At 49.5% G+C, this 24,311-nt stretch overlaps 9 protein-coding genes across 9 annotated transcripts; 3 read left to right on the forward strand and 6 right to left on the reverse strand.

Annotated features, from left to right (window-relative positions):
* Nucleotides 1-276: 276 nt before the first annotated feature.
* N7484_006195 (uncharacterized protein) lies at nucleotides 277-1,344 on the forward strand (the record flags this gene model as incomplete). Its single annotated transcript, XM_057116613.1, has 1 exon — nucleotides 277-1,344. One exon carries the CDS (start codon nucleotides 277-279, stop codon nucleotides 1,342-1,344), a length of 1,068 nt encoding a protein of 355 aa, XP_056972496.1.
* A 141-nt stretch (nucleotides 1,345-1,485) lies between these two features.
* On the reverse strand, nucleotides 1,486-1,921 carry N7484_006196 (uncharacterized protein; the record flags this gene model as incomplete). Its single annotated transcript, XM_057116614.1, has 2 exons — nucleotides 1,486-1,676; nucleotides 1,735-1,921. The coding sequence occupies 2 exons, from the start codon at nucleotides 1,919-1,921 to the stop codon at nucleotides 1,486-1,488; spliced, it is 378 nt and encodes a 125-aa protein (XP_056972497.1).
* A 524-nt stretch (nucleotides 1,922-2,445) lies between these two features.
* On the reverse strand, nucleotides 2,446-3,636 carry N7484_006197 (isopenicillin N synthase family dioxygenase; the record flags this gene model as incomplete). The annotated part of the gene is made up of 3 exons (XM_057116615.1): nucleotides 2,446-2,496; nucleotides 2,556-3,217; nucleotides 3,297-3,636. 3 exons carry the CDS (start codon nucleotides 3,634-3,636, stop codon nucleotides 2,446-2,448), a joined length of 1,053 nt encoding a protein of 350 aa, XP_056972498.1.
* A 378-nt stretch (nucleotides 3,637-4,014) lies between these two features.
* Nucleotides 4,015-5,940, forward strand: N7484_006198 (nucleobase cation symporter-1 family protein; the record flags this gene model as incomplete). Its single annotated transcript, XM_057116616.1, has 6 exons — nucleotides 4,015-4,457; nucleotides 4,509-4,613; nucleotides 4,662-5,046; nucleotides 5,101-5,243; nucleotides 5,294-5,364; nucleotides 5,420-5,940. The coding sequence occupies 6 exons, from the start codon at nucleotides 4,015-4,017 to the stop codon at nucleotides 5,938-5,940; spliced, it is 1,668 nt and encodes a 555-aa protein (XP_056972499.1).
* A 787-nt stretch (nucleotides 5,941-6,727) lies between these two features.
* On the reverse strand, nucleotides 6,728-11,705 carry N7484_006199 (uncharacterized protein; the record flags this gene model as incomplete). The annotated part of the gene is made up of 2 exons (XM_057116617.1): nucleotides 6,728-10,179; nucleotides 10,766-11,705. The coding sequence occupies 2 exons, from the start codon at nucleotides 11,703-11,705 to the stop codon at nucleotides 6,728-6,730; spliced, it is 4,392 nt and encodes a 1,463-aa protein (XP_056972500.1).
* A 980-nt stretch (nucleotides 11,706-12,685) lies between these two features.
* Nucleotides 12,686-15,042, reverse strand: N7484_006200 (M3 family metallopeptidase; the record flags this gene model as incomplete). The annotated part of the gene is made up of 5 exons (XM_057116618.1): nucleotides 12,686-12,899; nucleotides 12,946-13,146; nucleotides 13,208-13,508; nucleotides 13,567-13,690; nucleotides 13,747-15,042. 5 exons carry the CDS (start codon nucleotides 15,040-15,042, stop codon nucleotides 12,686-12,688), a joined length of 2,136 nt encoding a protein of 711 aa, XP_056972501.1.
* Nucleotides 15,043-16,404: 1,362 nt separating this feature from the next.
* Nucleotides 16,405-17,402, reverse strand: N7484_006201 (putative mitochondrial methylglutaconyl-CoA hydratase (Auh); the record flags this gene model as incomplete). The annotated part of the gene is made up of 2 exons (XM_057116619.1): nucleotides 16,405-16,975; nucleotides 17,038-17,402. The coding sequence occupies 2 exons, from the start codon at nucleotides 17,400-17,402 to the stop codon at nucleotides 16,405-16,407; spliced, it is 936 nt and encodes a 311-aa protein (XP_056972502.1).
* A 231-nt stretch (nucleotides 17,403-17,633) lies between these two features.
* N7484_006202 (uncharacterized protein) lies at nucleotides 17,634-20,777 on the reverse strand (the record flags this gene model as incomplete). Its single annotated transcript, XM_057116620.1, has 2 exons — nucleotides 17,634-20,530; nucleotides 20,687-20,777. 2 exons carry the CDS (start codon nucleotides 20,775-20,777, stop codon nucleotides 17,634-17,636), a joined length of 2,988 nt encoding a protein of 995 aa, XP_056972503.1.
* A 610-nt stretch (nucleotides 20,778-21,387) lies between these two features.
* N7484_006203 (uncharacterized protein) lies at nucleotides 21,388-23,765 on the forward strand (the record flags this gene model as incomplete). The annotated part of the gene is made up of 2 exons (XM_057116621.1): nucleotides 21,388-21,593; nucleotides 21,644-23,765. 2 exons carry the CDS (start codon nucleotides 21,388-21,390, stop codon nucleotides 23,763-23,765), a joined length of 2,328 nt encoding a protein of 775 aa, XP_056972504.1.
* Between the last annotated feature and the right edge of the window lie 546 nt (nucleotides 23,766-24,311).

The following is a 24,311-nucleotide window of genomic DNA, read 5'->3' on the forward strand; positions in this document are numbered from 1 at the left end:
TCCATCAATGATCCACTCTGGAACTCAAGACTCTGGACTTTGTACGTTCTGTCTCGGACTACGAACCCTACGCACACTTCTCCTCGTGCTTTCAATATCACGCGAACAAGCTTGGTGACTTTGCCTTGACATGTGACCCGCCCACTTGCTTTGATCATCTGCAGACACGCGTTTCCAATAAGAAAAGATCGGTCGAGCGAGCTCCGGCAATATCTCAGCTTTTAAGCAACCCACGACCTCGAAGTACTCGAGCCTCAAGGATCCCCGATCTTCATCATGGCGAAGAAATCCACTCGCCGCAAGACGCCCGCATCAACTCCAGGCTCGTCAGGCACATCTACTCCAAGCTCCGCATCCTCCGGCCCGATCCCTCCCTTCATCAAAGTCCCCTCTATACTCGAGCCGTTCGTGAAACCGCTGTCCTCTGACGAGGTCTACCTGATCCATATCGACACAACAGGGACCGACCTGAAATGGCAGACTTTTCTTGTGCCCTTGGTAATGAACATAGTGGTTACTGCCGCGATCGCAGTGCGGGTGTACTTCGGAATCAGCACCTACCCAGCCCTCATAAAGACCTTCTTCGGGTTCCAAAGCTCTCTGACCGTTGACGAGTCCACGACCTCATGGCTGCACATGGCACAACTCATCCTCCGCCGAACAGGCACCCTCTTCATCGACTACTTCCTCTTAACGCAGTTCCTAAGCTGGCCCATTAACTTCATCTTCGGTCCCGCACTCTGGCGTCGTTCAGTCGGTTTCCAGGATCGGGAAATCATCGTTCGCCGCAGTCACCGCAATTGGAGCAAGAAACTCGAGCGGAACAAGTGGATCCGCGACAATGAAGCCATGCGCGACAAGATCGTTGCTGCAGTTACGCCTGAGCGGATTGGTAAAACCGGGTTTCTGCTTGTCGATGATGACTGGAACCTTGACTATTCCGCGATGGTCCGCGCGCATGGTTTGGTCGATCGTATCCGTAAGGGCGATGGCGTGCAGCTGGATGAGTTCCGCACTGCGGTGCTCGTGCATACCGATGCTGACGGGTGGTTGATTTGGCGTGTCGGCGACGAAAACACCCATGCTAATCGGCAGCGCTCGGCGCAGCGAGATCAGATCTTGGCTTTCCAGGAGAAGCTCACTGCGATGGGAAAGGAGGACCTGTTTTTCCGCTGGGTCGAGGTGGTACAGTGGGAGAGCTCCCAGCCTGGCGGCTTCACCCCGGAAAGGCAGAAATCGGCCATGCTAAAAGCACAACAGATGTTCACTGAAGAGAACGTGGACTTTAGTAGCTTCTGGGAAGATCTGGGTGGTATGGAAGGCATAGACGGCATGGAGTCATGAAATTTATCTGGCCGGTTCTGGTTTTACTTGCAAATTTGGAGTTGATTATTGAGCCTTAATTTCTTATTCATTAAGCTGATTGTTCCTGCATGATGTACAATTTTAAAATAAATTCACGTAACTTCATTCGTCGGGACACCTTCAGCTGAGGTGCTCCTTAGCCTTGCCAGCGGCCTCGTTTGCCTTTCCCTTGGCCTTGCCCGCAACCTCCTCGGCTGTGCCCTTGACCTTGCCCTCATACTCGGACGCATTGCCCTTGACGTCTCCGGCCTTGGTCTTGGCCTCCTCCTTCGCGCCGCCGACAGCCTCCTTCATCTTGCCAGCAACTTCCTCTATAAGAGATTGATTAGCATTTGCATATTGATGTTCATTCATGAACACATCACATACCGCCCTTGTCGATACCACCAACCGCGGCATCAGACACCATCCGATCGGTCTTCTTGAGTGTATCCTTGGCCGTTTCAACAGGCCCCTTCTGCAGCCTAGCAGTCGATGAGATCGACCGAATGGCAATGGAGCTCGGGGCAGAGGTTGCCACACGGGACTTGGCGAGGGTAATGAAGCGGGCGGACATGGTGAATGTAGTTGGGCGGAGAGGATAGGATAGGATATTGGATAGGTATATGGTATTGAGAATTTGAATGGTGCAGTTATTCAGAGCTTGAATGTGATTAAAATAAAGCTCCTGTTGGTCGCCGCTCGGCTGCTTTTTATAGTCAAATACTTGGTTATGGTTTGGCCGATCCCTGGTATCATCGACGTCATTGGCATCATCTTTCTTACGTCGATGGTCGGTCACATTCCCGGCGGAACCGCCTACTTTCGCCCGGTTTTGGATTTCGTTTTCAAGTTCTTGTTTAGATAATAGTGGTCCCATGCAAGCCACTGGCATCTTCCATGATTCTTGTTTCGAATGGGTGAGGCTCTCCGTCCAGCTTAAAAGAGTGGATCCTCAAGCTGATTCCCCGATTCCCCGGATTTAATCAAATTATGAAGGGGAAATTGCGCTAGACTGTCTACATCCCCGCATCATCTATAGCTGATTATCTTATGGACTATTGAAAAGCTCATTTAAATAATCCAAAATCCCAATTGAGCTCACGCAGCTATTGTCCTCCCCTGGGAAAGTGCAAGTCGATCTCGGTGCCACTAGCAAAGTCAGTTTCCAAGCATAAGGTCCAAGATTATCCCATAAGGGCATTACATACCTTCCCACAAGATACAGGCTCATACAAAGCCGGGTGTTGATCATCAACACAACTAGGCACGACCCGACAGACCGAATCAGGATTAAAGCCCAAGAAAAACGGCATCGAGTACCGCGACTTGGTCTGCCGATTATAAACCCGATGCACAGTAGACTTAAACCGATTGTTAGAAAGCCTTTGCAAAAAATCCCCAATATTAACCACTAGCGTGCCGGGGATGGGCTTGGCATCGAGCCATTCATCGCTGGCAGATAGCACCTGCAGACCACCCGACATATCCTGCCAGAGAAGCGTGACGCATTGGATATCGGTGTGCGAGCCAATTCCGACGTCCGTTTCTGCATCCGAGGGGACAGGCTCTGCGGAGCCGGGGTAGTGAACGTAGAGACCGTCTGCGCCGGGGTTTGTGGTTACTTCGTCGAAATAATTTTCTGGCATGCCTAGGGCTAGAGCGAAGATGCGGATCATCTTACGGGCTAGTGTAAGGCGTGTTTGCCAGAATTGAATGGTTGTTTCTTTGAAGTCTGCGATGTGAGACGTTCCCTCCCACAGGCAGGAGTCGTCGCTGTATGCGTAGTTCGCGTTCGTGAGGAGGGGGGTGGGGTCGGCGATTGTAGGGTCGTTGATAGGGTTGTAGCGTAGGGAAAAGGTTTCTTTGCGATCTAAGGATGGTGAGTTGGTGATATATTGGCAAGTAAGGTGCGAGCGAACCTTTTGTTTCTCTTTTGTTGACCTGCGTACTTCCCACACCGTGGTACCCATTGAAATGTTGGAATCTCTTATGGGAGACCCGGTCTTTTTCGTCGTCTGTCTGGCTGAAGAATGCTTTCGCACTTGCTAGGGCTCTTTCGATGAGCTCTTCTGGGATGCCATGGTTCTTGATATAAAAAAACCCTGTGTTTTCGGCTGCGGCTTTTACCTGCGATGCGATGCGCTCTCTAGCTTCCAGATCGTCATCAATTGCGCCGAGGTCAATTACTGGGATCTCATCTTCAGTAGGCGGCCGAGGTGGCGCGGTGGAAACACGACGGAATTCCGAGCCGTTGAGAGTGAGAAGCTCTACCTGAGTGTATTGCGCCATGGCAGATGAATAGATTGGTTAGATGCACGGTCAGGTGTGAGGGGTATCGGATTTATGCAGGTATACAAGACGCTAAGGTCCCCCCGCTCGTGGCAGATAGGCGTATCAAGTGTGACTCTTGGCTCTGATAAGAATATCTCGACCGCATACAAATCTTCAATCCTGTATCTTCTTATCATTTGACTGGGAGGTATCAAAGAGCGATGACTGGAGTCTCTTATCGGGGTCACTTGGGTGGCGTAGCCCTAAATCCCTTGGAATCTTGGCTTCAGCTATGGGGTTGCATTTATGAATGTCAGTCTCCTCGATGTTTCACAGACTTCTTCCTTCTTCAATGAGTCGACCAAAATCGCTATCCACGTATTGGAAGCTTGCAAAATGATCTCCAAACTAACGCGACTTCATGAACAGTTGCTCGTCAAGAGCGTTGACCACGATGGTGTCCCGCGCCCCGTTGACATGCTCGATAACGACTCTATCCGCCCAGTACCAGTCAAGGATCGAACGTGGTCACAACTGACCTACATAGTTTTCTGGTGGTCCGCCACTGCCAATGTGAGCAACTTGTACAGTGCTTCCACCGGGATGGCCATGGGCCTGACGATGTGGGAAGCTATTGCCTGTTCATTTGGGGGCCAGATCTTGGCTGGGTGCTTGATGGCACTCAACGGACGAGGAGGTGCCATGTATCGGATTCCTTTTCCGGTCCTCTGTCGCTCCAGCTTTGGATCATGGGGTGCCTTGTGGCCGACATTTAATCGTGCGGCCATGTCGATTGTGTGGAATGGTGTCAACTCTGTTCAAGGAGCACAGTGTTTATAGTATGACTTCGTGTTTTGATCAAGCCGAGACTGCCATTGACAATCGCGTAGTGTCTTTCTTCATGCGATATTCCCTTCCATTGCAAATATTCCTGATAAGATGGGATCCAAATCGGCCTTGACTTCGGCCCAGATGATGTGCTTCTTTATCTACTGGTATGTCAACCCTTCTGTCTCACGGACAAGTTGCTAATGCTCAGCAAGGCTGGTCAACTGCGCATTTCTGTTTGTGCCTGTCCCGAAAATGAAGTCTCTTGTCTATGCCAAGGTCATTGTCTACTTCGCTGCCACCTTAGCCATGGTGGGATGGACCGTATCCTTGTCGGGGGGATCATCGAAGTTTGTGGCTACTCTCCATGCCCCTTCAACAGTGCAGGGCACGGAAAAGAGTTACCTGATCTTCAAGTTCTTCTTTTTGGGACTGGCTAGCTGTGGCACCTTTATTTCCAACGCGGCAGATATGCAGCGTTATGCGAGAAAGCCTAATGATGTGCTCATTGGCCAGATCATCAGCTTCCCAGTGTCAAATCTCCTTGTGGCTATTTTGGGCAACTTGATTGCTGCAGCGAGCAAGTCCATCTTCGGAGAGGTACCATATATTCATAGTTCCTCATTGACTGACCCAGGCTAATATCGCATGTAGCTGATTTGGAGCCCCTTGACCTTCTTGGACAAGTTGATGGATGGCGAGCGCTACACCCATGGTAACCGCGCAGCCTGCGCTTTTATCTCACTGGCTTTTGTTTACTCCACTGTCTTCTCTGCAATCTTCGAGAACTCGATTCCGTATGAACATATCTCCTTCCAACAAAGGAACTAAAGACTGACGATCCTAGTGCCGGAAATGACATCGCTGCATTGATGCCTCGATACATCACAATCAAACGAGGATTCTTTATCTGCGCCGGTAGGAGCAAAATCATCTACTCATATTTTCCAATCATCACAACTAACAGTCTTAGTCCTCTCATACGCAATCTGTCCATGGTATCTCCTCTCCACAGCCGCCATCTTCATCACCTTCCTCTCATCCTACCAGATCTTCCTGTCCGCCATCACAGGTATCTTGATCTGCGATTACTATCTCATTCGTCGTGGGTATCTCAATATCCCTGCACTGTACACCGCACGCCCGGAGAGTCTTTACCGCTATTTGTACGGATTTAATCCGCGGGCATTCATTGCCTATATCATTGCGGTGGCGCCTAATTTCTACGGATTTCTGAATCAGATGGGTGTCAAGGCACCGTTGGGTATTCAGCGATTTTATTACATTGCCTATCCGACGGGTCTATTGGTTGCCTTTGGTGTGTACTATTTTAGTTGTTTAGTATCGGCGCCTAAGGGTATGGAGAAGTCTGGATGGAAAGAGCCTAAGGATTATTTTGAGGAGGATGATCCAATGCGAGGAGAGAGCCTGGTTATTGAAGGCGTGGAAGCTGAAAAAGGAGCTCAGGTTACGGCTGCTTCAAAGGAGGTCTGATTCATGCAACCTCGAGAAGATGATTATGTCAGGCTTGCTCCAGTCAATTTCAAATGTATAAATATACTATTCCACTAATGTTACTTGAGTCACCATCTATGACTTCTGCATAGAGCCGGGAGCTGAAATCTACGTGAATAAGCATGGATGTTACATCCATGGATAGTGCTTCCAAGGTACCAAAATTAGCATCAATTGACTCGAAAGATTGAATGTCGTCAAGACAAATGCAATAATATTTGGTCTGTACTCTGAATATCCCTCAGTCGGGAAGCATGATTTTAGAAACAACCCGCAAGGCACCAGCAATGCTTTATGAGCAACACCATCTACCAGATATGCACACTCACATCCTTTAAGGCTTTTATGCTAATAGCAACCCAAAGCATCAGAGAACTCCACTGCTCAAATACATGAGAGTGTATGCAACAAAACAAAAAATAAGAAATAAGAAATAAGAAATAAGAAATAAGAAATAAGAAATAAGAAATAAGAAATAAGAAATAAGAAATAAGAAATAAGAAATAAGAAATAAGAAATAAGAAATAAGAAATAAGAAATAAGAAATAAGAAATAAGAAATAAGAAATAAGAAATAAGAAATAAGAAATAAGAAATAAGAAATAAGAAATAAGAAATAAGAAATAAGAAATAAGAAATATTGTGACAGAGTAGCAAGGTATCAAAAAGATAAGAGAAAAAAGACATAAAACCATAGCGACACGATTATATATGCGGCAAGAGCAGCAAAAGCATAGTATAAGAACATATAAACAAAAAAAAGGATATCATGCAAATCGCACACCCAAACCAACAAAGTCCGGACGCGCAGGTGAGCTCCCACTCCTTGCACGCCTTCCATATACTTCAAGCTGTGGAGCAGGCGCAAAGACATGTCCACCTTCTTGAATTAACGGACCGGATATATTAGGATGATAAAGCTGGTACGTCGGCACATGGCGCGGGATCTGCAGTCTAGTAGACTCCGATAGCCGTTGGCGTGCATCCCTCACATCAACGCGATGTCCTCCAAGATGAAGGATTTGTGCAGGTTCCATCTCTGGATCCCATTCGGGTTTCATCGCTTGTAGTCGTTCGTCCACTGAGCCTACTCGACGGTGGTTGGCCGCTGGAGCGGGATACAGTAGATCGGATTGAATGGCACTATCGACTTCGCCAGTCCAGCTTGATCGTCCGCGGAGTGTTTGTTGCTGTGGGTGGATCATGGGTGTTGCGCTCCGCGAGATCTCAATTTGGCCCTGGTAGCTTGGCATGGGGGAGAAATGTGGCGGGTAGCGGACTGGTTCTGTGGCCCAGGACTGTGTTGAATATCCGGAAGATCCACGTGAGAGTGTGTCGGATCCTGGGCGCTCGTTGAAATGCGACATAGGAGCATCGGAAGGCAAGGAGAGAGGAAAGGCGCCAGGCATTACGGCAGATGGGTGAACAACCGATGCAGACTGAGCCTGGGGCACGTAAATTGGGACAGGTGGTCTTTGTTGTTGCTTTGGGTGGCTTGATCTTGTAATGGTAATGTCATTTTCATATGGAAGAAGCGGACCATATGAAGTCAGTGAAGGGGTACTGGCAGATAGGTCCTGCATGGGCTCAAATGCTGCAAGTGATGCGCGCCGAGAGTTGAACAGGGAATTAGGTGCAGTGTGTAAGTCTAGCTCTCGCAGTGGCTGGCTCAGATAGTCTCGGCCGGGATCACTGTATGTTGATCGATTTAAAGGCCCTGCAAGCAGCTCCTGGGGCACCAGCTCATGTGAGAGTGGTGAAGCAAACATATGAATTCCATTTAGAGATTCGACAGATGGCTTCATTTGCAGTCCGGTTGGGTCTGCTCCACGCCGCGAAGGTATGGATGCTGGGCGCCTTGACTCAGCCTCAAGCATACGATGAGCAACAACATTCGAATAAGATGGCCCACCATTTCCATTCTCTGTCAGTGGAGGACTCGGTTTGGGCTTTGTATTTTCGCCCATTACCTGGCCATTGCTGGAACGACGGACCGCTGCAAGTGCTCGTTCAGCGGCCGATGCCAGGATTGTAGAGCTACCTTCATCCGTAGAGTTGCGACTGGATGATCCTCTTCCCTGGACGGTTGAAATCGTGACCAAAGGAGTAGCTGGTTTAGTACTACGAAGTCGACGAGGACCTCGAGGACGCCTTTTTGCCTGCTTCATCCTCGTGGAACGTGCTTTTGATTGGCGATCAACCACCTGCCAATTTTTATTCTCGTCTTGTTGTATTGGAGGACTGGAAGACAAAGGGGAAGGAGAGTGTTTTGGCTTTTCAGTAGCTTGGCTTATCTGTGACAGCGCTGGAGAAATTCGAGGCGCTTCCTTTGCTTCTCCATCCGTTTCGTACCCTTCTTCCGACTCATGGCCAGCTTGTCGAAATATGTGGGGAGGGAATAAATCCAATTTGAATCGTGGAGGAGCAACGACTGCTTCAGGAGATTCCGTTCGAGCTGATCCTGAATCAGTAAAAGCCCACGTCGACTCGCGCGAAATGCCCTCATCCGTGGATGACTCGGGAAATGACGATGATGAACTGCTTGAGCGATCAAAAACAGACCTCTGGTTGCCTCCGCATTCCTGGGATGAGCTGGGCGACATTCGATCAATCTCCTTGCTGAGACTCCTCCTTAGTTGCCGCAAGCTTTCTCGTGCTTCGCGAAGAACCGCAGGGTGCGCACCATACTCCTGTCTTTTGGGAAATAGCTCTACAAGTCGCGAAGCATGAGTCTCATATTCCCGGTAATCACGGACCAGTCCACAATCTTGATAGTGACTCATTCTCTCTTTGGCTGCCTCCCAAGATTTGCATAGGAAGCGAGTGGCGACAACTAGCCACGAGTCGTAGAACCCAAGGTCATCTCTTCTCATAGCATCCTTGTATTCCTCGTCCTTGATTCGAAGCTCGTCTCGGCAGAATCCCTGCACCACACTATGGATCTTGACGACATCAATAGCTGAGACTCCAGGGTATATAGAAAAGAAGCCCTCCTGGCTGCTTTCTGTTAGAGACTCGGAGAGTTCAGGGACAGGCTTAACCTCTGTAGGCATCTCGCCAGACTGCTGTGCGGGGCTATTCTGCACAAAGAATGGATCTGAATCCGAGATCCGCTCAATAAGGCCGTAGTGAATTAAAGTTCCCAGCGTGGTATCAAGATCAGGATCCTCTCCGGTCTGAGCACTGCTCAATATCTCGGCATTCTCCACAGACATTGCATGTTTTCCAAAATTGAGGAGACCAACTGGAACTTGATGACCCAGGAAAGAGAGGAGATTGATGAGGTTCAAAGCCTGGTTATGCTGCAAGCGGTAGAGATCATTCATGATGCTGAGAAATGGTTCGGCTAGTTTTTTATCCGTTACCTGGTGCTTAACGTGATATCTTTCAATGGGTTTGCCGGTTGCATTGAGCCGATGCCCTATAGCATGAATGGCTAAAGGTAGGCAATCGTAGTGCTCCACAATCTCCACAGCCCGAATAGCCTGCTCCTGGGTGGGCTTTTTGATGCCAAGGTCTTTGTAAAGGAGTTTACAGGCGTCTTCAATCTTCAGTGGACGAATCGACAGACAGTATGGCTCGAATAGCCGTTGTTTTTTCCGGAGGGTGGTGTCAATCGAGGTGTAGATGATGCTACACCTCTTTTGCCAGGGGAGAAACGATCGAAACTCATTAATGTCCACGTCATGATCAAATGTGATGCCATCAAAAATCAAAAGCCACTCATGGCGTGTCTGAAGCCAGTTTCGAACGGCATTCACGTATGTACGGGCCTCTAGATACGCTGCGTCTTCGGCGTCTTGTCGGTCTACCAGCCTGGCTGCTTGAGCGATCTCCCAGAAACATTTGTACGAGGACTCTCGAGACTTGGCATCAATCCAGAATACACCTCCCGGGTAGCACTCGCGCTGCGCAAAGACATACTGTCGCGCTAGATGAGTTTTGCCTGATCCTGGCACTCCAGAAATGAGAACAGCCATGGTTCGATCTGCACGCGCCTTGGCCTTGAACAAGCGGCTATGTAGTACCTCTAGCTCTTTTTGCATGCCAAAGAACGTGGCATTGGGGTGGAAACCTGCAGGTGCCACAAAAAGCTGTGGGTCTCGATGAGAGTAGTGCGAAAATGAAAGTACGCCGCTATCACCCATGTCTGATACAGGGGAACTGCGACCTTCAGTCGCAGGCCGAGGGGCATATGGGAGTTCTGGTACGGAGTGACCTATGAGAGAAGACAGTCAGCCGATTGTCTGACTTGCCGTTCAAGAAAAATATGGAATGATATCAGGTGAATTTCTGGGAGATGGGAGCCACCCTGCAATCAAGCAAGCTAAGATACATAAACTGCAACGCAGTGATGACGAACCGCATAGACATATATTCAAGAAAACCACAAAAGCACCAAGAGACTCGTGAGGAGATGGACGGGAAGGTGTCAGGCAGGTGTCAGGGCAGACATCAGGGTAAATACACCCTGAGCCTTCAAAACTTCAGGTGCCTGAATTTCAGCCCCTTCCAAACATCCAACAGATCAACGGAAAATCGAAAAGAAAAGAAAAGAAAAGGCATCACGAAAGAAGAGGGTTAAGAAATTCATCAAACAGGAGGCTCCTCGATCTCATAATCCCTCAGCGTGACTGGTTCACTCGGTGAAGGAAGAAAATGTGTTGGTGAAGGAAGAAGATGTTGTGTCCTACCAATATTCAAATTCGGTGTGCTTTGCGTGAGGGGATCACCATCTAGTCTTACTGAGCTGGTCAGCAAACCAAGTGCAACTGGTGAAGCTTCCGTCCTAGCTTCGGACCTACCGTCATAAATTTCGCGGGCCTTGGCCTTCATCTCCATCGCGCGGGTAGTTCTCTCTGACACCCAGCGGTCTCCGATCAACGCGGGTGCCTGACGTGAGTATCGTAAGATGGCTTCGGCAACCACTTCATAACCTGCAGCGTTTTCATCATCAAACTTGCACATATGACTGTGATCTGCCTCTATGCCCATACGCTCCACACCCTCGATGTAAGGTGCTGCAGAGGCTTCGTCAACGATGATCTCTCTGGTTCCTCGGACGTCGGTTGAGCGAGTCTCATGGAAGAAGTAGATGTGAAAGCGACTGAGTATGTCGGCAAATAGACTGTTGATATGCTGCAGAGTCTCATTATTCGTGCGCAGCGCCTTGACCAGCTGCGGGGATGACTCCATGAATTTCTTGGGGAGAACCGCAGCGCAGATGTTGTGCAACAATAGACCCCATTTTGCAATATCAGATCCGTTATGTGGTGTTCCCAAGAAGAGAATGCCAAAGGTTGACACGTAAACTGAGCGCAGGTGTTCGGTCCGCTCGTTTGATAGGCTGCGGCAATAGATGAGTGCACGCTTGACCACAAGGCCACCTAGCGAGTGGCAGATGAAAATAATCGGTCGGTCGGAGCAGTCACGGAGATTGCGATTGGCCGCGAGATTTGAAGCTAAGGTCTCTGCGTGACTGACGATCGAGTCGCGAGAGGCACCGTCAGTAAAGGCCGTGACATCTGCGTTGTAGCCATAGGTCAAGATGCGTGGGCGTTGAGATGCGAGGACATCGGGCAAGAGATCGACAGGCCAGAAGCACTTGGTCGTCTTGCTGGTCCAAGAGTCATGGGGGTGGCCGTTGAGGCCATGAACAAAGACAAGATCCACTGTGGGGTCGCCATGGGGAGGAACATACACCTGCGACAAGCCAAACGGCTTAACGGGACGAGGTGCAGTCATTTTTCAGTCAGATTAACACAAAGGCCATACTTCAGATAGAAGAGATCGAGATATATGCATGAGAGTAAAGTAAGGGTCAAGCACAGTGCGGGGAGGGTGCTTTTGAAGGGCAAGTGCTGCAGGTGATATGGTTCCCCTGACCCATTCAGATGACAGGTAAACAATGGGGTTTGCCCAGCTGCGGGCCGCTAGACTGCAGATTATTGCAGATTACGGTACGAAACCTCCATTCAGGGGCCCCCTGATCCATCGGAGCTGCGCCACGGGCACAGAGAGGTGGGGCCCGTATACCAGGCGCCACTGTAACCCTTGGTATTCACGTACAGCCCTGTAGCCTTCATGAAATGACCATGGTACATACTGATGTGTCTGTTTATATTTTATTCGAGATCTCCACCATTCACCAGTAAGTAGTATCTATTCGTATGATACCTTCTATACTACCATGGTTGGAAATATTTGTCATTCACTCTTTCGGACATTGCGGTGCAGTTGCCTACAGGAACCCTGGTTATTATCCGAAACGGGCACCTTCCAAGGCACCTGGGAGTGAACTGCCAGGTCTAAACTCATTCTGAGTCATAACATATCATCTTGCATCCTGAACCGATTTTGGTGACTTACATTAAATACCATGGGACCTCCATGTAGAGTAGCGGCTAATTCGCCTAGTAAAGGGTAGGACAGAATAAGCAACGATCGTACCTTAATCTATTGTTAAATTAAAGATCTCATTCGTAAAAGATATGTTTAGATTCTAATATCGAGAAACATTACTAGTTGTAACTTTCCATTTGGGTCTGAGTTACTGGAAATAGTATCAAATAACGCCGACCTTAGCCCGCGTGAGATGTTCATGCCACGGCCGGGGCATGGATTCACCCACGCACCCACTAATGCAAGCCTAGGTAATGGGTAGCCTCGTAGCGGAAAAGCATCGCACGTAAAATCCTGCTAGCCTTGGGACTTTGGAACCCTCTTCATGACGACCTCTTTTCTCTCGCCCGTGCCAAACTTTCCACCAGAGCATTCATATTTGGCGGACGACCTAGGAAGGCCTCCAGTGTCCGCAATAGATCCTTTGGACTCCCCCCACACTCCAGAATTCCACGTCGATACTTATCCCAGGCGTCCGTGTTGAATGGGCCATCGGAAAAAACAGATAGAAACACATCCTGGGCCATTGCCGTGCAGCTGATTCTGTCAGTATTGTTTCCTGCTACTGCTGGAGCTTACCTACCACAAGTAAGAATAATAGCACATATCATAACCAGCTGTGAGATGAGTGAATGTACCAAAAGCATATCCATCTCTGCATTCTGAGAAATCCATTCCCTCGATCTCCTCGCGGAGGTCATACCACATCTTCTGGATGTTGAGATCAGCAATGTCATCCTCCGTACTTAGTGAGTGTATCTGCACATCAAAGATCGAGGTCGATCTAGCTCAGGTATCAGTTTCTATTTTAGTGGTAAGGCATATATGAGTCATTTATCACCTACAACTGGTATTGGTGGTAGAGCCCCCTGCTAAAATACCGATGCTTGATGAGTGGTTTCAGTAGATCCACTGGGATTTTAGTCGGCGGATCTGGCTGGCCGGGGTGTTTCTTTTGCCATTCCGCTAGATAATTTTCATCCAATGCGGTGTAGTGGCAGCTGAGACCCTGCAGGACATCTTCCCTCCAGCACCAATTCTCCAGCATGATGCTTGGCATCTCACCAAAGTCAGGGGGTAATCTGTAGCCATGGAAGTGTGTGTATTTAGTTCTAGCTAGTAGATCGTGTATTCCATGGCCCATTTCTATTGATGTGTCTATGAGTGATTGCATGACGACGAGAACGTTTGAGTGGGTACTCACCGTGGAAGAGTGTGACAACCTGATGATGTTTGAGTAGTGCGCAGCTTGTTGGTGTTGCAGTTGGGAATGAACACATCAGAATTGTTGAGGGGTATTGTCTAGTTCCATCCGGACGCAGATATCCCTGTTGTGGTGTGGTTAGCACGAACGAAGAGAGGGAGAGAGACATTGAAGAATTACACATTGAATGTTCACGCTTTGGTTACCCCGATACTTATTCTCCCTCCACAACAAGTCGAAGTAGAGATACCCAATGAACCCGTTGTCTTTCGCATCCCATACCGAGAAACACTCCACAGTGTCGTGCCAGATGACATCTTCATTCAAGTCTTCTGTTGCAATAGAATCAAACCGAAGGCCAAGCACGGTTGCAAATATATCTAGCATCCGAGTGGCAGTTTCCTGCAAAGGAAAGAACTCTGAGACCTTGATCTGGTCAACCTCGAATTTGTGCTGCAAGGCACGCTCATAGTACCGCTTGTCCCACGGTGGAAATCCCGCCCCAGCGTCGGGGTTCTGCTGGTTGACTTGTAGATCCTCTTGTCGTCGACGCTGCAAAGCTGCAAGCTCATCTTGACCTTGACCACAAAGGGCTTCTCGTAGTTCGTCTAGAAAGACCTTGACCCACTCTGTGGTCTTCACCATGCGACTCTGGATCCTAAACTCTGCGTGCGTATTGTATTTCAGCAGCTTTGCCTTTTTAGCACGGCGAATGATGATTTCTTCAAATAAGGGTTTATTCTCCTTCAGCTTTAAATTATCCGCCACGAACATCCCCTTGCGGGTCTTGGGAGAATGGGCATGTGTCAAAACAGCCAGTGTTCCTCCATTGGCGAACGGCACAAATTTCCTTCGTAGGTGCCCATTGATCAGGTTCTCTCCCTCTGAACCATCGTCTTTCCACTTTGCTAGCTCATCCTCTGGCACCCCATCTAGCTCCTCAATGGTAAACCAAACTCCTCCAGCCTCTCTCGAAATATTTTGCTGGAATTTCATCTCTAAATCAGCAATCTCGGTCTCCAATTTTCGATACTTCTCCAGCTCTTCATTATCTAGAAAACCGTGTCCAGCATTCTTATATCCCAATATTTTCTTCTCCAACAAATGCTGCGATTCCATATCCAAGGATTCAAAATCAGGCTTTGTGCTTGCCGCCTGGAGAAGTCGGAAGAAGGGCACATCCGCTGTCCACGATGCCTCGGCTTCTAGGAAGAGCTTCCGGGCCTCGTCGAATGCGGCTTGAGTCTCTAGGGATGGAGATCCATACTGGAGCATGTAGATCATACCCAGCTCGCCTTGAACAGCATTTTCGACTTGTGCCAAGGGTAGCATAACATTATCAAACGTTGCGGTGATCGGAGTCACGGTTTCGAGAATACATTCACGAGTGGCATTTTGTGCGTTGATTATGCGATTCATCATTGGAACAATTTCTTCCGTGTTAGGGACTCGGGGAAGGGGCTGTGGGAGCGCCATTTTGAGTTTCATCCGAGTTGGACGCTATACGATGTGCAGATGGAGAAATATGCCGAAGGACGAATGCTGATAAGTTGAGCTCGTAATTGAGAAGGAGACAAAATACTTGTGAAAGTTGAAGGAAGCGATGAGATGTCTTAAGGCAGAAGGAGACTATAAATATGACCACTTCTGTGTTAGAGATCAATCCTCTTGCGATAAAATAACTTGAACTTGATGAGTGGTTTGACATCACATAGATAACTATTTCAAGGCAAAGCGGGGTCTTGCGTGCGATAGGAGTAGAAGACCGCCCCCATGTTGAATATCTGCGGGGCTAGGATTGAGCTACTGAATCGTGATAGATAGTGCCAAGCTACAGTGTGTTGAAATCTGAGAATACTGGCGGAGCCAAGGCGCGAAGCGTTTACTGAGTGTTATGCAAGTATCCCGTTTTACCAATCATCCTACTAATGGTGCGATTACAATCGTCGGCAATATAAGTAAATACTCGTTCCTATGGAGTGCGACAGAACAAGGCGCGAGGACAGGCTCAGGAACATTATATTCAATCCATTAATGCATAGTGAGCTCCAGCCGAAACGATAATCTCTAGATGGTCTCATCAAGAAAAAGCGCCGTGGCTTAGATGCACTTCCAAATGAGCAGGTATGAGGCATAGGGGCTAATCATCAAGAGGAGGAGTGATGTTGTACGTAGAGGTAGAAGTATTATCGCCAGAAAATGCCTTATCTCAACTGGGGCTCAGTGACAAATACGAAACCATCGCTTCCAACTTCCAACCAGCATGCTGATAAAGCCACGCACCAATACAGTCGGGAGTCCAAGTAGCTAGGAGACGAGTGTAAATCGAAACAATACCAGTACAAGATAAAAATAAGTTTGCTATTCGTAGGGTAAAGTTTCAAGACCCAGTGCAGGCAACAAGCTGAACGGGGCTATACCGGCCCCGGGCAACATCATACCCAGTGCCCGGGTCAAGTGTCCTGGGAATCCCGAGCTTGACGGTCCAGTTGCCAATTGCACCGTAGACAAAGTACATTCATGCCCTAGGCAGGTGCATTTTACGTAAACCCTCCAAATATCGAGAATATGGTGGCACATAGATGCCACAGATAGTTTTGAAAAAGATGCCTGACAATCAGACTCATATCTTAGATTTACTCGTGAAAGGCTCGAACCATCCATTACTTGTGTTATACATGTTTTCTTGTTTCCTAGCCCTTGAGGGTAGTATTATATCTCTTTGCCAACACCGGGGAAAACATATCTAATCCATGGAAACCCAGACATGTAGACAGAACAGTGACAGGGCGAGAACGGGGTGAATCTAAACAGAATCCATGGAAATGACATCTATGCTTACCGTCCGCGGAAAGCAGGCTTGCGCTTCTCAGCGAAAGCGCGCAGCGCCTCATACCGATCCTCTGTTTCAATCACACCTTCATAAGCCCTGTTCTCAGAAGCCTCACCCATCGGTGATCCCTCAACGGCCAACAGCGCCTGCTTGATAGCAATAGGACCACCCTCACAGATATCCAGCGCTAACCTAATGGCCGCTTTCTCGACCTTCTCACGTGCAACGCCCTCCTGCGTCGCCTCCTCAGGCAAGACCTCCACCAGGCGATCGCACAGCCCCATGAAATACGCCTCTGGGCCCGTCACCCGGCGGCCGGTGAGGATCATGTCACGCGCGCGGTTCATACCAACCAACGCAGGCAGTCTGTAGGTGCCACCGGCGCCGGGAATGATCGCAAGACGGGTCTCCGGGAGACCGACCAGACAGGAGGAGCCGAAGACGCGGAGGTGGGTGCAGAGGGCGAGCTCAAGGCCACCGCCAAGAGCCATGGAGGAGATGGCGGAGATGGTGGGGATCTGGAGGTTGGCGATTTCTTTGAAGGTGCTGCGGAGGTCCAAAAGGAAATCTTCGGTCCTGTTGTTTCGAGAATCACCGATTAGCTGGGCTTAAGGGAGCGCAGGGGCTGTGGTTCTCACTGGGCAGGTGTCATTTTGGCGCGCTCTTTCAGGTCTGCGCCTGCGCAGAATGCGGCATCGACATTGCTTGCTATTACCAAGGCGCGTGTGGGACCGTTGCCCTCCTCTGCGGCGACGGACTTGACCTGCTTTGAAAGACTGTCGAGCAGCTGACGGGAGATTGCGTTGCGGGCGTTGGGCCGATTCAGCTGCAATACACGCACATGGCCGGAGCCTGGGGCGGGAATTTGTTGGGTCTTGATGACGTCCTCGGGGCTGGTGCTGTATCGCGAGATGAAAATCCGGGTCGTCTGTGTCGCGGTCTGGCGCGAGAAGGTGGTGAGGGGTGTGAGGCGAGCGAGTCGGGGCGCCAGTGTGGTTGCCATTGCCCAGGTCAGATTGACAGGTCGAGATTTTTCTCGATCACAAGGTTGTGAAAGGTGTGTGGGGGAAAGTAATGGAGATCATAAAACGCTGTTAAGTTTACTATCGGAGCTCCGGGTGTGGGGAAGCTCGCTGGGGCCGACGATTGCCGAGCTACTATGTACACGCTTCCCGGTTTCCTCATGCACTTTGGATGGAAATAGAGTGTAGGGGGTATCACATTTCATTCAGATCTATGTAGTTACAGTATGGTAAGTATTATACAATAGGTATTCCTCAATCTCCACATCACTGGGCCACTCCCAGCCCAGCGTCCGGCTGACAATGTCGTATGCCTCTTGCACTTTACAGTCCGATGCTATCCGGTCTCCATTAATGGATTGGGGGTGTAGCTTCTCCAGGTACAACCGGATCGCCACCAGGGTCTGTCGCATCATTCGCTCCCCATTAAGACGCTCCTCGGCAAGCTCGTTCAGCAAATCAGCTGTTTGACTCATCCACCGCAGTAGATGTAACAGGCCATCATCGTCTCCCACGATTCCCATGGCCCGCACAAAACTATGCAGCGTCGCGTAAGATGGAACGTGAAGAAGCCCCGGCATGCCAAGCGAAGACTTGGTCTTGTTATTTGTTCCAAAAATGCCTCTCTCTGCTACACGGGATGTTTTCGTTGAAGAAAGAACCAGCTGATCAAAATGCGTCTTCAGGAGTGACAGACCATCTGCAATCAGGATGTCAAAGGCATCTCGGCTCTCAATTTCTGAGGAATTCGTAGTGATTTGATAGAGCTTCAATGCCTTCTCCACCTTTGAAGGCTGTTGAATGCCAGCATCAACAGCTTTGTGGAATGTCACACATAATGGTTGGAAATCATCTGGTCCAATTACAATATTGCGAGCCCGCATCCAGTTCAACACTTCAAGCATCCCGTACCATGCCAATATGCGGACAAGTTTTCTGTCGTACTTTCGCTGGTACCCCTGAATAGGATCACGACAGAAGGTAGAGAGGAGGTTATGCCAGGCCCAGCGGCAAGGTGGCTGCCGTGACTTGACCAATTGGATAGCATGCCGAAGGGCCATCGGATGACCTGTTTGCCGCTCTTGTTCCCGGTACTCTAAAAGACTGGCAAGGGGCTGGTCTTCCGTCACTGCCTGGGATGGCCGCTCGGCCATGAAAATATCCTTTGCATATGTGGCGACTGTCGTCCGCGAATGTCGACACAAAAATTGGATGTATGAGCCGAATATTATATCCGACAATGACTCGAGTGCCTTGAGATGGGATTCTTGGTATTCTGGCGGTTGACGCCAGACAGTACACAGCACCATGATCTGATCATCAGTGAGGTTGCTACATTGCAAGTAGGCTAACCCCGAGGAGAAACTTGGAGCTGACTGAAGAAGGAGCGCGAGCAGTCTTCCAGAAGGACGGAAGCCTTGCGATATCATTTCATCCAGAAAATCATCCAGAGTTGGGGGTTCTGTGCGCACATAGATGATGTCCCGAGCGGAAGCCGGCTCAGGGTAGACCTCCCGCCCGTCACCGGGTAAAGCATGACTAGCTAGATCGATATCACCATGAGCTGCCTTTTGGCGAAAAACCAATTTCTCGGCCATTGCAGCATAAACGGCCGCTTTGGGAGATAGACCATGGTCCTTATAGGAGAGAAAGCAAGCCCAAGCTTCACGCACAGTCCTAGTAGCGCGGATTCGTGCAGCCCATGTCAGGTGGCTGTTACGGTCGTCGTGAATTCCCAATGCCAAAGATGGTCGGCGAAGGGCTAGTGCTCTTGTTTGCACTGTGGGACTGCCATCGGAGTCCCAACCAGCTAGAATGGCGGATATCTCCTCCCACAGTCCAGGAGAGTAACCAGCTTCTTTCATCTGGGACAGCACGTTCATCGCACGACTATGAAGACCCTCATTACCTCGTTGTGCATCTATGCCAAGTTTTTCCTCTTTCCATGGAGGCCATGACGGGGCCTTCAAATCGGCAGACTGGCGCTCAGCGATTGTCTTTTTGTGAGCCAGCTGAACTGCCACTACAGCTTGGTAGCCTGTGCGTGTTACAGGAAGGACAGGCTTGTGAGTAGCCATGGCCCTAAGGAGCCCAAACTGTGCTTGTTGTTGTATGAAGGCCGATCGGAATGGGTGGATTTTCGTGGGAAGCGAGAGCTCCCAAAGACACTCGTTGAATTTCTCGGTCTTGAAACGATAGATCTTGGCCATTTCGGAGTTTGATTTGCCAGCCTCATTCAAATTGGGTCTGGTCAAAAAAGCGGCAAACGCGCGTGCAATAACGGGAAACGCCTCCGGCCAGACCTGCCGCGCATGTCGAATCAAGCGAACAACCAGCATCGCACACGTAGTCACGTCAACTTTGGGTACTAGCCGGTCCGTCGGAGCATTCATTTCCAGATTTTCCAAGTTTTCGATAGGCGGCAGCGGTTCGCCGCTCATGAGGTGTAAAGAATGAATCAATAACAACCGAAGAACATGGGGTTCTAAGTATCGCTCGTTCAACAGAAATAAGGTGATGAAGGGCGGCACCCTAGGCCCATCCGCGCATCCTATCCGAGTTCTACCATCGGCTTCAAGTGCAAAGATCCGAGAGGCTGCTTTGTAAGAATCCTTGCTTGTCAAAACCCAAGCCCATGCAGCCACATCTTCGACGTCGTAGCCTCGCGCTGAAAGATAACGGTGACTGCTTTCTCGAAAAACGCTTCTAAGAGCAACTTCTAAAGCATTCGGCTTATCACCTTCATTCTTCAACAATGGTTCCACTAAACGTATGTACTCCCCAAGGGTAGTTTGGAGGGATTGTCGTACAAAACGTGGTCCTTTGCTTGGAAACTTTTGAAATATTTTTTTCGGAAGAACATAGTCTAGATTAATCGCAGCTCGTGCCGGGATCTTGCCGGACCCAAGGGCATGTCCTGCACTCCGAAGGCATTCGGAAAGATAATCGGATGGAGTAGGCTGGTATCTTTGGGAGGTTTTTGATGATCTTGAACGTGATTTTCGCGTGTGTGATCTTTCTGGAGGTCCGGAATCCTGGGGCAGGTGTATGGACAACTTATTGGCCTCGTTATTATATCCATCCTGCTCCTCGAGGTCAATCTGCGCGACTTGAGATTTCAATGCATGGGAAGAACAAAAATGGAATGCACGTCGGATGCTTCGCAACAGTTCATTATTATGTGTGAATAATGTGTCGCCGTACAGGTTCTAAGACACATTTGTATTGTTAGCGATGTCTTCCCTATTATATCTTTCCAGCATACCTTGCGACATGTGTAGCTGCGGCTTTGCGCGGCTCTTAAAGAGGGTACCCTCGAAAGGCCTCGAACGTGATTGAGAGCCGATGACATCCATGAATGTAATCATAGAGACACCTTTCCTAGAGCAAGTACCCCAGTCAGACGTCCCAATCTCCTGTCAAACTAGAGAAGACCTGAGAGCGAGAACATTGAACAAAACAAGAATCCAAAAGTCGAGGTCCAGCACGGCAGAAACTGTGACTGGATCACGTGACGGATCGACACATTTCGGGCAAGCGCGCATTCTGAGTCTCACGAAACGGTATCGCTCTCGTCCTTCAATCATACTTTTAATTCACTGCCAAAAAATCATTTGGGGTGGTGGATTGGTCCATTGTACCTCCCAGTTGTACTTTTTATCTCTTCTCCATCTTATCTTCCACCGATCCAACCCCAAGGGCCTGGACGCCTGTGTGTTGTTCCAACCCCATCAGTCGCGATTTCATCCTTTCTTGAGGCCTTGCATCAAGACTCCTCGGACCACCAGTCGCGAACAAGACCACGGGTCACTCACAACCACGACCGGCCATTGATATCCAGTCGTTCGGTCGCGACCTTCTGATCTTTTCCTCTAACATATCAGGGTCCTTCAAGACCTCGTCTACATTGGAGGAAATCGCGTCGAGGTTCTGTCAACTTTATCCCTCCCGCGAAATCCCCCCACCATGAGCGCCGACGAGGGTGGAGACCCCAAATCGATGGCTCCGGTAAATGGTGAATCCCATCCGGAGTCGACTGCGACCGCGACTCCGGGTAAGAGGAAGCGTTCGACCCAGGACGAAAATCCAGCTGTCGAGCCTGCTTCATCCGCATCGCGTGAGAGTCTCGATCTCCACGAGAACCTGCGAACACTTGTTGGACTTCTTTTGAAGTAAGCTGGAATATCTCTCGGTCATATTGTTTAGTTGCTAACCATGACAGGCATGACACTGAACTCCAGCTCCTTTCGTGTCCCTTCCCAACGTCGGGAGCTAAGCCTCGGGCGAAGCGCGCCAAAACATCGGGCGACCAAGATACATCCAACATACAGGCACGGGTCGAGGCGGGCCGTTACAACACCCTACAGGAATTCCTGGCCGACATTGAACGGGCCTCTGCCGCAGTTATTGAGCGCAATCAGAACCAGGCAAATGGAGCAAGTGCCGAAGGCGCACCTGTAACAGAGGTTGTCAATCGCATTGCGGCTTTCAAAAAGCACATGAACAGCCTCGTCGGTCAATCTTTTGTGAATCAGACTGATGTCAAGGCTGAGACACCAGACGATGATGACGACGATCAGCTCCAATCTACAGCTTCACATATCGGCCCTCGTGAGGACAAACAGGCGTTGACTTTGTTTGGTGGGAATCAATCGCACCCGAAACAGTTGTTCTCCAGTCTGCAAAAATCTGTGAAGGTACCGCTGCAGTCTTCCGAATCTGGCGCAGAAAAGTTTGTAGAGGTGCAAGAACCTCTTCGTGAGGGTGGACTGCCTAATGGCATCACCACCACTCGGGTGGTACCTTACAATCTCGAGTCCTCTGCTCCGAAACCGAGAACATTTGGCGAGGTTTTTGCGCCCCGTTCAGGCTTGGTTCCCGTGGAGCCTCGGAAACGAAGTAATCGAAGCACAGTCACATGGATCGACCCATTCGACCTTGTCCTGGATTATAAGAATTTCTCAGGCGATCGCAGTAACACCAGCCTCGTACCGGTTCCCTCCGGGCAGTGGCTGCAATACGGTGGAGTCACCTCATCACCATCATATTGGTCTCGTGTCGAAAAGCATCATGAAGATGCAAATGTTGGTTCAAAGTACGGAGACCCTGCTTTGTGGACTGGCGACGACTCTTCTCTTCTTCAAGGCGTTTACTCATCCTTCGCCCCGTCTTTCGACAGTTCCGGTGCCGTCTTGCAAGCTGAATCAAAGGGCATGGTTTGGTGGGGACAGCGAGGTGAAAGTCGTTTGCGTACCCTTCTCTCTCTTACGGAAGACTTACCGGATGAGGTGGACGTTGAGGCGATCGATAATGTCGACGAAAGCACACTTAATGAGATGGTTGACACGCTCAAACCGAAAGACTATACTGAATACCTTGCTTCAATTGAGAAGACATCTGATGGGCCTCCGGAATCCAAAGAGATCAACGATGCTCTCGCAGAGGTTTCTCACTTGCTAGAGACCCTAGCGTCATACCAAAACATTCGCAAAAACACAATCCCCTCCACGAGTGAGAATGACGAGTTACCCGTCCCAGAATCTGACGACCCAGACACTCCATCCGATGCCGAAAGGGCCACTTACGAGAACCTGAGGTCAAAACTTGTTTCTATCATCAGCAGCTTGCCTCCATATGTCGTTTCGAAGGTCAATGGTGATCAATTGGGAGAGCTGAACATAAGCCAGAAGATCATCATTGACAGCCCTGACTGGAAAGGCACAATGGAGAAGGATGACCACACGCTTCATCTAGAGCGCGCTGCAGCCATCGCTGCTCAGGCCAATGCCGCTAACCGCGCTTCAACGCCTTCTTCCACTCGGCCCAGCAACTTCCAGGCGCCTCACTCCGCATACAACCAGCGTTCCTTCAATGCGAACGCTCGTCTATCTCAATCGCAAGGGGCATTTCAAGTACCTCCACAAGCCCGGCAACCCTCATCGACGGGATCATTCACTCCCCCTTATGTAGGAAGCAGAGCACCAAGCACTCCTTCCCAACGCCCTGGTTATGGCTCTCAATACAGCCAAGCCAACAATGTACCACAGTTCCAGCGTCCCACTTCCAATGGATATACTCCCCAGCCCTATACTCCGCGGCCTACAGCCACATCCAACGGCACTCCTCAGAGACACAACCCTAACCCTTCAGTCTCGGCTCAGCGGTACGGGCAAATGAATACCCCAACACAGGCATACCCGAACAGCGCTGCTGCCGCAACGTATGCTCGCAGTGCCGCCGAGCAAGCTACCACCAAGAGTCAGCCTCAACCTGAAGCTCGCCATTCCCAGGAGGGGAGCTTGACACCAGGAAGCAAGCAGAATGGCACTCCCATTCAGTCATAGGATTTTATTCTGCTTCATGCGAATATGAGCTATGCCAATTGAGGATATGAAAAGTTTATTGAACGCCTCTAATTTGTTTGCGCCATGGCTTATCTTACCTGTTGAAACGCCTTTTCTCGTTCGAACATGGCTTCAGGTCTGCCCTGTTCTTTCCTCCCATTCTCCTCAACTGTGTTTTTAATGGTCACAATTATATTTCGTGGGCTCATGGTTTTGTTTTCGGTGTTGACTCGAGCGACTGGCGCTTGTGCATGGTTTCCTATTCAAGAGGTTCGTGGGCGTGGGTGGTATGGACTGCCGTTGCGATGCTATTTTTTTGTTAGCACAGTGTTAGTCTAGATGGGAAGAAGATTACTTCCAAATTTTGCTTAATAACAATCGTATTCGACACTGTATCTCTACGCATTGGATTGAGTTATTAAACCCGGAATTCATTTCATAGATACTTAATACACTGAAGAAACACAGTCTCCAAAACACCTCAATCCCAAATCTCTCATCCCAAGGCTTGCTCACATCCGCCATGACCAGGTTCAACCCTTGGCG

Source organism: Penicillium longicatenatum (assembly GCF_028827895.1).
Source record: "Penicillium longicatenatum strain IBT 33135 chromosome Unknown contig_3_segment0_segment0, whole genome shotgun sequence".
Taxonomy (NCBI): Eukaryota; Fungi; Ascomycota; class Eurotiomycetes; order Eurotiales; family Aspergillaceae; genus Penicillium; species Penicillium longicatenatum.